The sequence below is a fragment of the Macrobrachium rosenbergii genome, chromosome 5, assembly GCF_040412425.1.
Source record: "Macrobrachium rosenbergii isolate ZJJX-2024 chromosome 5, ASM4041242v1, whole genome shotgun sequence".
Lineage (NCBI taxonomy): Eukaryota > Metazoa > Arthropoda > Malacostraca > Decapoda > Palaemonidae > Macrobrachium > Macrobrachium rosenbergii.
In genome coordinates, this window is record NC_089745.1 from 17214202 (window position 1) to 17227137 (window position 12936).

Sequence of the window (12936 nt, forward strand, 5' to 3'; positions counted from 1 at the left end):
AAATGAGGTTCATCATAGTTTGCGAAACACCACTTATCTTTTTACTCAGATGACCCAATCATTCTCACAATTTTACAACCGACATATTTTCAACTTCTTTTGCATTGTAGCTTTCATTTTAAAGCTAACACAGTATCACTGTATAACATGAATTGCTTCAGGGGACCAAAAATTTGCCATTGTTCCAAAATTATATAGATCAAATTCATAGGCACCTTTATGCAGGTCTAACCACTCTGGCAATTGCAAAACATTACATCACACATATCGATTAAAAAAAAGTCCGTATGCCTATCAGTATATTTGTGTTTGGTTACTAGTGCTTATAGATCTCCCTCCGCTCCCCCATCCCTTTCAGCACCCAAACCGCCCACGCCACGAGACAAGGTGCTTGTGCCCTTTGCTAATATCAGAACGTTAACCCTCGCTGGATGCATTACGAAAAGCTTCACACAGGAATAGATAAGAAACTTACCGTGTAACCTGGCGGTGGGTCAGCTTTTTTGAAGGAATTATTGCTTAAATTTGCTTAGAAAGAAAATAATGGCATTAAGATAATCTTGTGCACGTACTGTATTTTCCTGTTTATTAACCGTGAGTTTATGTGATATCTACAACATCCACGTGCGTCAATTTCCCTGCTGATAGCACATGCGCCAAAAGAGAACGATCTCCACCCCTCCACCGACCTTCTTTCACTTTGCACCGTTTCAGAACAACTGACTGACAGAGATCATCAGACTCAGAGCTGTTCGCTGTTACGAATGGGCTTGTCTCAACTCTCAAGTTCCCTCAACTCGACCTCCTCTGCCTGGGTAGGATAGGGATGGCGGGGTGGGGCTTTGTGGGAGGAGGGAAAAGAAAAAGAAGGTAACTACAGTGGGAGGAGTCGGAGAGAGAGCGTAGAATTCGTCATGACGTCCAGCGAAGGAAAAATGAGGCTTTGTTTGATTACAGGACGATTCTCTTCTTCATCTGATCTTGCAACCTTTAGAGAAAAAGATTTGTTGATTTAAGCTTATCAATAGATATTAATTAATGCTCTTCAGTGACTGATTTTAGATATGACCCTCCGTACTGTACAATACAGAAAAAAAAAAGTGGGCAATAGTTCAGCAGTTATTTCTGTAAATGGCATTCCCAGCAACTTAAATTGTTTTCATAGAAATGGCCAAAGGAAATGAGGGTCTTCAAAATGACACACCCGAATCGCAAGGTTATAAAAAGAGAAAGTTGCTGGCCAAAGTTCTAAATAAGAAACAATGCTTGCCTTAAGTTTGTTCGTACGTCTGTGCGTAATTCAGCAACCAGCAACTCGTCCTACTGGCCGATCGAACAGCTCTCTTGAACGATTCATTGACTGTTAGTGTGTTTGTATATAACAAAACCACATTTATTCGAGAATGACATACACTCATTATTTTGTTTGATTTCTGATGCGCAGATAATGAGTTACTCATGTTTTTGTAATCTTAAAGGCAGTTACAGATATAACATGCCGCGATGGGTGAATGATTGATGTATGCATGTTCAAATTCATGAGTGGTTTGTTGTGATGAGATATATATATATATATATATATATATATATATATATATATATATATATATATATATATATATATATATATATATATATATATATATATATATATATATATATATGTATATACATATATATATATATATATATATATATATATATATATATAAATATATATATATATATATATACAGTATATATATATAAATATATATGTATATATATAATGATATATATATATTCTTAAAAATCACACTAGATACACGTGACTTCAGTGTATATATATATATATACAGGAAAATTACAAGTGACAAGCTGAATATTCAGTATATATAAGCTGTTTCCTGTGGGATTAAACAGCATAAACTAAAATTGATATGGACAAAAACATAAGTAATATATATATATATTTATTTCTCTATATTTATATATATACATCACCTGTACAGGCTGTTTCTTGAAATGATTTCAGCAAAAAAAAGCTGAGACTCAACTCCATTTCCCTGAGCACTTCGGTCACCTCTCTTCACAGGTCGTCGAGGCTTGGTACACCATCATAGTTCACTGTGCGCCCTTCAACACGATCCTTTAAGATACTACCAATGTTTTCACACACACTAAGGTCAGGGGAGCTACCTGGAAATTCACTTGACGAGAAGAAATCGATACCACTGTTTCGAAGCAGCTCCTGTGTCAGAAGAGCCTTGAAACATGGTGCCTTATCATGCAAAAATGTGACTTCTTCGACAGATAACACATTTTCAGGATCTTTGAGGAAAGGAAATACTCCACCAGTAAGCACAGTTTCTCGGAAGTATTCGCCATTCCATGACTGTCCTTTTTTTGATGATCCACATTAACTGTTTGGCTGTGAAACAGAGAAAAATCCCCAAACATTCAGGAAATTTCACAAGTTGGCGATAGCGCACGTCATCGCATGATATCATCCAACTTTGCAGCCCAAATGATGTCATTTTTATGATTTGGCTTCCTGACTGTGTAAATGAAGAATTCATCTGATGCAGCAACATGGAGAAAATCAGCTTCATCCCAATCTTTAAGAAATGAACCACAAAACCATGCACGGTCTTCTCTCTGTTGTTGAGTGATGTTAGGCTTGCTGATCACGATATGGCTTGATACCCGACTTTTTCAACTCACGATACACAGCACTATAACTTCTCTTCTTTCCCCTTTTTGTTTCTAGTTCAAGCACCAATTTATGTAGACTTTCTTGGTCTACCCACTGCCTCAGCTATGATGTCTTTTGACTCCTGAGAAAGGACTTCAGGCCTTCCAAGATTCTCACTCTTTTCGCGATGGCAGTCACATGGATTTTTGTTCCAGTTTCTCTTAACAAAGGATTCATCTCTTTTAATGTATTTAGCTATCCAGGAACGTGAAATGAAGGATGCGCCAGCATCCCTGGCCTCTCTGAAGGTTATAGCCCGGATTTGGTCAATCCATCTGATTTCCTCCGAGTCTGAAAATACAAGAAATGTAAAATGAAAAATAGCTTAATAGAAACTTAAAATAATGTACTTGGAGATAGGCTATAGCAGAAAACTTCATAACTTTCCATTTGTTCTGTGGAGGAGGGGCTCTGATTTCAAAACATATATATATATATATATATATATATATATATATATATATATATATATATATATATATATATATATATATATATATATATATATATATATATATATATATATAATGTATGTATGTACAGAGCACAGGCCGGTATGCATGGGAGGATGTAGTTATACCATTCTTTGTAGTCAGGTGGCTAACATGACTTCATTATGATATTCTGGGTACGACTTTGAATCCTGCTATGTGCGTCACAATTTCTTCATTTGGATCTCAGGCTCTGTACTGATAAGGGTATCCAAAAAGCATGAAGAAACTGTGAAGCTAAAAGGCATTCTGCTTATTACCATTACACCCTATATACATTAACTATATACATTAACTTTATCACTTACACAACTTTTCTGTGCATTAATACAATTTTAACAGAGAAAGAGCTTTCTAGGACTAACAGTCCTCATCGTCTGGTATCCATAGAATTCTACAGACACCAGGCAATGAAGACTGTTAGCCCTTGAAAGCTTGTAACTTTTACTGAATAAATATCCCCTCTAGATGCCATCCAGTTTTAATGAGGTCTTGTTAGTAACACACACACACACACACATACACATATACATATACTGTACATATGCATATACATATATATATATATATATATATATATATATATATATATATATATATATATATATATATATATATATATATATATATATGTTACAGTCAACATCGTAATCAGTCATTACGCGTAATGACTGAAATTTCAGTCATCACGGCGTAATGCACTTAGAGGACATTTGATCCCCAGGAGCTAGTACTAAACACAGAGAAACAGTGAGTCACCTACACTGTTTCGCCGGGTTTAATGTACTAGTCCCTGGGGTCAAATGTATTTCGCAAATGTTTAGTACTAGCTCCTGGGGGATCAAATGTCCCTAAGTGCATTACAGCGTGATGACTGAAATTTCAGTCATTCACGCCGTAATGACTGAATACGCGCATGTTGACTGTAACATATATATATATTATATATATATATATATATATATATATATATATATATATATATATATATATATATATATATATATATATATAAATCACAAATATCATGCTGCAAATAATGTTTAATATCCATTTCACTTGTACCCAATGGAAATTATAGCTGGGTGGTCTAAGTCACGGTCTATCATTTCTAAACTAAGCAATGGTTCGAATCCTTCTGGGAACAAGGGGCTTAGGTGTAAGTTATTCTCAAGGTATAGTGAACTGGACATTAAATAGTATTTTGGTCTTCATAAAAAAGTCACATGTGTATAAGTGACAAAAATTCTATATATATATACTGTATATGACCTGATTTCGGTCATTTACAGGGTTCTACCAATACTTAATGAAATGCGTAGCCTAGTATCAAATTAACACTCATTATATTATCATTAAGATTACACAGGGCCCTGTAGCTAATGTTATGTTATGTTAATTTATACAGTTACAGCCAGGGGTACTCTAGGGCAATACATGTTGCTCATCACTGCACTAACAGTCACCTGCGCCCTCCGCCTGCCGACACTTGGCTAAGGGGACAAAATTTTTAACAGAACAGTTGGGAGGTGGTGTGTCCCCTCACCTGCTTGCTGTCGTTGCTTGTGGTTCAGTAGCATCTGCACCTTCGGCAGTAAGTCCTGCAAGGCCTTCTCATCGTCATACAGGAACCCCACCATGGAAGTGGGAAGAGTTCACATCAGCAGAAGGCTTCTTTCCCCTTCAGGGTGGGGCAAGACTCTTGTCTTCATAAATGCAAGCAGAAAATGCCGAATCAACTCCCCCACCCCCAGTGCGGGCCTGTATACCTCCCACATTTCCATTGTCTCTTCCTGGTGTAGGGCAAATTGCTAAGAGAGGCACTGCTTGAAAGTCCTCCAGTTAGTTGAATAACTGACGTCCCAGCTTATTTGGCAGGAAGCACTCCCCGTCATCTTTTCCTTCGTTTGCACAATTTTTTCTCTATCTGGCCAGTGCGTGAGTTATCGAACTCAGGCACCAGCAGTTTTTTAATGATTTTGACTGATCACGCTTTGTTCGGTTGCAGGAATGGTACGACGTCTGCCGATATCATGGGTGAGTCGACAGGCTTTCTTCCATCTTTTATTTCACTTGCTAATTGGTGCAACTCTTTTAATGTGTGTTGTACATTCCTTGACAGCTCTTTTACACTGTCCTCTTCCCCAGTACTGCTATTCCTGGCACCGCTGGTACCACTAACACTGGTACCTCCGACATCACACGCACTGTTCTTCCTCATTTGCATTTTTTTTATTTCATTTTCACAACAACATGGTTATGTATTATGTACTGGTAACACCCCACTCCTGACACCAGAAATATGACCTGATTTTGGTCATTTAAGGGTTCTATACAATACTTGTGAAACGCATAGTATCAAATTAACTCTAATTATATTATCATTAAGATTACACAGGGCCCTGTGGCCAATGTTACGTTACATTGATTTACGCAGTTACGGCCGATGCTCGACTGAGAGGACAAACTTTTTAATAGAACCTGCTTAGACCTTAGGCCTTCGATGATTGGCGCCTATATTACAAAGGGGCCAATAGGATCATGGCACAGTGACACCATGGCACCTTGGAAACCAGTGGTATTTGTCTGTTATACCCTGATCACAAAGGCACATATAGAAGGCCTATGCTGGTTTTTCGTTGCGTCGCGATCACAAAGAATCACAGAGCACATGGCGGTCTGGAGAGGGGGTTTCTTATAAAACACTTATGGATCGGTTCATATATATATATCGTACAGTTAAGGTGTAGATCAGTGAATAATATAAAAGGTAAAAAAATCGAATGAAGTAAATTACCACTAGTTTATACAGTACTATAATGAAAAACAAGAGCTAAGTGAAAATATCAACAAAAGTACACTATATACAATAACGAAAATAATTTGGACAAACACATATAACTGACCTGTCATCTGAACAACCCCACCAGTGTTTTGGCAATTGATTATTTTGTAAATCTTTGGGATGGGCCACTAACATCCCTAAATTTCAATTACAGTTTTGCTTCTCATATGGTCATACTTGTTCAGTCCTATAAAATCATGATCTCAGTATTGCTGGGTATTCTTTGGATCTGGCAAGATGTTCGTGACCAAAGCTTATGCCAGTGTCAAGGTCACTTAAACTGCGGAATGCACATTTTGGATTGCAACTACATTTTTAATATGACCATATTTGCAGCAGTTTTTGTCTTCCAAGGGTTACTGCATCAGTTTGTTTTTCCTGTTCATTGTGTCTACCAACTTTAAAATTTGTATAATTGACCTTTATGATCCCCATATAGTTTTTTGATTGGTGTTGCATCTTGCCAATGTATGGTAGCTGATAATTTTGAGGTTCAAGTGGAGTAATGTTATTTTTCAAAGTTTCCAGTATGAGAAACCTTGAGTCAAAATGGATGATGGTTTGATGTGGCTTGATATTGATATTTTTTTCTTTTAGTTTTGTGCTCATGGTTCCAAAGCTCTAGGTGAGGTTGCCTCTTTGATTTCTGAGAGGGGACCTTCAAAGTCATGTGCAATCAAGCACTGATCATCACTAGATGGATTACTTAGTCTTGGGATGTAGTTAGTTAATTTACCTAGGAGAGCTTCCCACTCACCATGGGGGTGAGATGTAAAGATTTCAGCAAGGGAAAGTGAATGAAGTTGGACAGCTGGGTGGGAAGAATAAAACTGAAAGGCAGAAAGCAACACAGCTGGGGCCAAAAGGATGTGGCAAAGAACCTTTTAGTACAACCTACAGTGAATGTTAGTGGCATTTCCTTGCAAGACTGTGTGGTTCTTGTAGAGAATCATTGATTTTGATAACCATCTGTTTAGTAACCAGATTTTACCAAAAAAAAATGTTTTTCACTTAAGCTCAAAATATGTTTCACAAATCAATGGCTTAATTTGGCCTAAATAAATGGGCATTTAGTTATAGGAGACAACCAAGGTAATTTATCAGCTAATGCAGTATAATTTACTTCTTTTGATTAGCAATACAATACAGTCGTTGCATATATATTAATACAGTATTCTGTTTTCTGTCATCTTCAAAATAATGAAGTTACGAGCACTTATGGAACCATAAATATCAATTGATTTTAATCTTTTGTCTTTGAATTTGTGGTACTGTCCTACCTTTGCTTCATGATTAAGATGGGTTAAGCTCAAATTTGACATATTTGCTTTGATTGCCAAAGTTACTTGAAATACCAAATTAAACAGAAATTTGTATGTATTTTTCCTAACAGACAAACCCACAAAATCATACGAGCAAGGTATCCTTAGGCATGCATGTGCATGACAGTTTTGAATACACTCGCTTTGAAGAATACCACTAGCTACTTAAGGCCTACCCAGGGCATTGTCACCCCAATTGTGAATTAGGCTTCGTGACACTGTGCCATATGTTTGCAGAAGGTGAGAGAGAGATTGAGCAGAGAGGGGTGGAATGAGGAGGGTAACTTGAATCATATGAGGTTGTGGGTTTGTATGTTAGGGAAAATACAAATTTCTTTTCAATTGGTTATTTATTCTAACACAGAAACAAACTCACACCATCATGTGAGCAGGACAATCTCTCAAAAACACAGAAAGCAAGAAATTATACAATTTGATAAATGCAAAAAATTAATAAACAGTACTCACGCTTGCTTTTCTGGACTCCCATGTGTCATCTAAGCAGTGTGATGGAGATATAGGCCCAGCTCTATGTATCTAAGCCGTGTGATGGAGCTATGGGGCCTGCTCTATATCTTAGTTTGGAGTTATGGGGCCATTCTCCATTTACACCGCTTGGGTGAGCTGCTACCACCGGACCCAAGGTGAAGGTGTTGAAGGATTTATGTGTTACATCTTTTAAGTACAAAGATGTAAAGGTAGTTTGTCTCTTCCAAACCCTGCCACACAGAATCTGTCCTAAGGCATAGTTTTTATTGAAAAAACTCTGGGACCTATGCTTCTGATGTTGTGTGCCTTGATTCTGGTATGGACAGGACTTACACATCCACCCGAACAGTAGGCATTCTTTATCACCTCTCTCAGACAGAAAGAGATTGTGTTCCTACATACCTCCTTTTCAGTCTGCCCTGTACTTATGAACAGTCGAAGTTTGGCTGGTCTGAGGGCGGCTGTACATTTCAGTAAGCTTTCACGGCTCTGACTGGACATAGCAACGTTTCTTCCTGTTCATTACCCATAAATTCTTTGAGAGAGGGAATGGAAAAATCGTCAAACCTTGGGTCATGTGAACTACAGGTGAGTGACATCATATGAAAGGGCAAGAATTTCTCCTACTCTCTTCACTGATTCTAAAGCTAAGAGGAACACTGTTTTTAAGGTCAAGTTCCAGTCTGTAGCAGTCTTCACTGGTTCGTAAGGAGACTTAGTCAAGAAAGCCAGAACTTTGGTTACACTCCATTCAGGTGGTTTCAGTACATTGGGGGAACAACTTTTCTCAAAATGTTTCATCATATCTGAAATTTCACAAGATGTTGACAAGTTTATGTCTCTTGCTTTAAAAACTTAAGAGAGAGCGGCTCCGTAGCCATTCACTGCCAAGGTTTTTATCATGTCTCAGAAAAAGGACATCACTACATCCTTTATAGTTGTTTTGAGGGGATTATAATCCTTTTACTGCACCAATCCAGGAAGACTTTCCACTTTCCTTGACAGAGGTTGAGGGAGGATTGTTTAACAGAACTGGCAATGACTTTTGCAACTTTTCTTGAAAAACCTTTCTTTTAGAGGAGTCACTTGATAGTCTCCGTCTCTAACCAAGAAGTTGGAGGGAGGCCACTGCTCGATGTACTCGGCAGCTGTGCTCACTTCAGCAGATTTGGCGTTTGAGTAAGATGTCTTGGTACGTCTACAAGGAGGTGGAGAAGATCCGTGTACCACTCTGCTTGAGGCCACTTTGGAGCTACTAACATCATCCTCAGACCATGGGATATGAAGCACCTGCTGATTACTCTTCAGATCTGGCTGAATGGAGAGAACAAGTACACATCCAAGTTGTCCTACTGATCAACATCTTGTATTATGGCTTGTTTGTCTGGGACTGGAGAGCAGCACAGGGGAAGCTTGTGATTCTTTGATGTTGCAAACAGATCTAGTGTGGGGCCCATCCACAACTTGAATAGTCTGCTTGCTACTGGTTGCTCTAAGGACCATTCTGTTCCCACTATCTGGTCCGACCTACTCAGAGAGTCCGCCACGACGTTTTTCTTCCCTGGAATGTATCTGGCAGTCAGAGTCAGTCCCTTGCCTTCTGACCATTCTCACATCTGAACCACTAGTTGATTCAGCACATGGGAAATCACCCCCCGCCGTTTGTTCAAGTATGCGACAACTGAGATGTCGCTAATAAGGACTTGTCTTTCCTTCAAGGTACTCTTGGAAGCACTGCAGAGCCAACCAGGTTGCTTTCATTTTCAGGACATTGATGTGTTCCTGACATTTCTTTTTGCTCCATTTCCCCTAAATGCACCTTCCATTTAGGCGGGCACCCCACCCCCTTCCGGATGTGTCTGAGAACACTTGAATCCCTGGAGCTAACTGGCTTAACTGTATTCCCTGCAAATGGTTTAGTGGATTTCTCCACCACTGCAAATCCTGTCTGTTCCTCTCTGCAATGGCAATCAGGTTCTCCCTTTTCTGATCCTTGTCCTTTTCCTTTAAATTTCATTGCAAGGAACGTACATGGACTCTGCCCCTTGGTCCCAGTTTCTCCAAAGAGACCAGATGTCCTATTAGAATTCGCCAGTTCTTCTTCGGCTGGAGCGGAATGGAGAGGAACCTGTTCGATATATTCAGGAAACTTGTCTATTCTCTCCTGTGACAGAAAGGCCTTTGACTTCTGAGTGCTTATCATCATGCCCATGTATCTGATATTTTGAGCTGGAATTAAGTCCGATTTCTTGTATCTGACCAAAACACCCAGAGTCTTGCACATTTTCAAGAGTAAGTCCCTGTCTCTTCTGGCTTGTTCTGAAGTCGGTGCCAGAATGAGCCAATCGTCCAAGTATCATCGTAGACGGATTCCTCTCTTGTTGGCCCATTTTGATGAATACTTGGGGTGCTGTCACTAGGCCAAAGCAGAGGGCCCTGAACTGATAAGTGATTTTCCTGGAGACAACTCGTAGGAATTTCCTGGAGGACGGATGTACTGGGATTTGGAGATATGCGTCCTGTAGATCTAGGGAGATCATGAAATCACCTCTCCTGATCGCTGCAAGAACTGATCTTGGTGTCTCCATCTTGAAAGGAGTCATGTGAAGATATCTGTTCAGTGTTGATAGATCTGTGACAGGTTTCCAACGCCCTGATGCCTTCTCTACCAGGAAAAGGTGGCTGTAAAAACATGACAACTTTTCTCTCACTATTTCTACAGCCCCCTTGTCTAGCATGCTCTGAATTTCCTGTTGAAGGGCCTTCTGCATGGGGGAGTCTTTTTCAGTAGGAGGGGAACTTGAGAGGTATTGGTGTCAAGAGTGGTTTCTGCTGGAAGGGGAGGATGTACCCTTTCCTGATAGTCTGTACCGTCCATTTCTCTGCACCAGCTTTCTGCCACTCTTTGGTTTTTGCAAGGGTACTGAGGTCCTCAAAGATTTCTTCTCTTGCCTTCTGCATTATTTTCTCGAGTCTGTTCCTTGGTTGTTCAATGATGTCATCAGTTCTTATGTTATCTGTTCAAGCTCCATTTTCCAAGTTTCAGTTTTGTACACAGGCCTGAGATTCAACATAACCATTCAAATGTCTTCAAGCAATGTGGGGCACCTAACTTCCCCTTCCTTCATTTTCTGAAATTCTTCTGGCCTATTCCAAGGAAAAATAAAATAAAAGCAAAGTAGAATGGAAAGTAGGCCTCACCAAATATTAGTTGAACAGCAGTAAGGATCAGAGTAACTAAAATCAGTTATTTGCGATGAATCTTATCTACTGTTAAAGATGGCTTATATCTCTACAGTGACAGGTGAGGCTATATAAGCTATCTTTAAAAGTAGGTAAGTATCGAATAAATAAATTTTATTGTGAAAATTACATTTTGGGTCATTGGTACCTGATGTCTCCAATGGTGAAAAAGGGGTTATAAATCTTTGTGTGTTGTGTGTACATAGTGGAGGGGGGGCACAGAACACATTTAAATCTGCAGTCCAAAGTTTCAAGCTACTGTATATCTGAAAAGGAAAAATAATAAAAAAAAAAATAAAATAAAATCCCAAATTTTTAATAAACCTCACTAAACTTCTTACAAGTATTTTCTTAAAGATAGTACTATAATCTAAAAAGATTTCACTAATGTGATAAGTTCCATGTTGGATGAAAATCAAGAAATTCTTTCATGGAAATATATTATTAATTAGTTTAACCTGACAACTAGAATAAAAAATAATCTTCATAATTACTCATATGGTACTCCAGCATAAACCAGAATCAAGTCTAACTGTTAACATACTTTGGACTTTTTAAAGCTGCTCATCATTATCAGGTAATGTAATTCAATCATACCACCGGGCAAAAATACTTACCTCTCAGAGGGACGTTCTGAAGGGTTGTCTTTTATATAATTTAAATCTTACTCAGTAAATTGCAGTTCATAAAAAATCTAATACTGTCATTGGACAATGCCCCAAAGCAGATGATCTGTTGCTAGAACTATGACTTCATTATGGTGCTCTTCTTGGTGTAAAGAAGGCAGCAGTCCAATGAGTTTTACAGAAGTTAAATAATCACTGACAGGAATGTTCTACTTTTGATCTGGTCATAGAAGCTATGTCTGCTTTATGGGTGTCATTTCCCTTCAAACCTACAAGGATCCAACAAAGATTCTAAAATACATATATGACAGTCCATAAATGTTTCCAAACATTTTTACAAAAATCATATCCTTAATGAGAATGTAATATATCAATTTTAATAGTTTTTCATGCTATTCACATACTCGTGTGGAAACATGTTTACAATTTCTTTTCAGGACCGCTATGTATTTGAAAAATTTAAGGAGAAATGAAGAAACACTGTACAGTATGTGAAATATAATAGTACTATGAAATACTTCTCAGAAATGTAAGGTAAGATCCACAATGAAATATGTCATATAACTCCTTATTTATTAAATAAATAAATACATACATATATATATATATATACATACTGTATATATATATATATATATATATATATATATATATATATATATATATATATATATATATATATATATATATATATATATATATATATATATACTGTACATACATACACAAAACTTAGAGCTTTCATCCAACCAATGTGGACTTGTTCACAAAAAATATTTGGTGAATTTTAAGTCAATATGTCCACAGTATTTGGATGAAAACTTTTAAGTTTTGTACATGGATATTTTTAATATTTAAGTTTCATTGCATATATTTCATTGTGGATCTGACTTTGCATACTGTACATGTCAAAGGAACCAGAATTTACATAACGTACACAAGGGACATAAAAATAATTCACAAAAATTGTAATGCTATAATTTCAGCATTTCAAAAGTTTGATACTGTAAAAAGCTTTTCATTCATGGTGAATAAATTTTTGTGGATTTCAATAGTATCCTTGAACCATGAACTAAAATCCTCAGTGACATTAAAATTCATACAGGACAGATTATGATCTCAGAAACTAGAAAATGCATAACACTTACACATATTTCAACACCGCAACATGCTTTTCAAGTATAAC

The 12936-nt window shown here is 37.6% G+C and overlaps 2 protein-coding genes across 4 annotated transcripts in view; both read right to left on the reverse strand.

The window, feature by feature from the left end:
• The window catches only part of LOC136838555 (apolipoprotein D-like), a 35074-nt gene extending 34085 nt beyond the window's left edge, over nucleotides 1–989 (reverse strand). The window contains exon 1 of one of the 3 annotated variants that reach the window (XM_067103679.1): nucleotides 476–989. The gene's annotated coding sequence lies outside the window, so the exon portion shown is untranslated. The remainder of the gene's footprint in view (nucleotides 1–475) is intronic. The other 2 variants (XM_067103680.1, XM_067103681.1) reach the window with 2 other exon arrangements.
• Nucleotides 990–8463: 7474 nt separating this feature from the next.
• LOC136839071 (uncharacterized) lies at nucleotides 8464–10652 on the reverse strand. Its single transcript, XM_067104735.1, has 3 exons — nucleotides 10284–10652; nucleotides 8968–9195; nucleotides 8464–8595 (listed from the first exon to the last, which is right to left on the reverse strand). Exons 1-3 carry the CDS (start codon nucleotides 10650–10652, stop codon nucleotides 8464–8466), a joined length of 729 nt encoding a protein of 242 aa, XP_066960836.1.
• Nucleotides 10653–12936: the final 2284 nt, after the last annotated feature.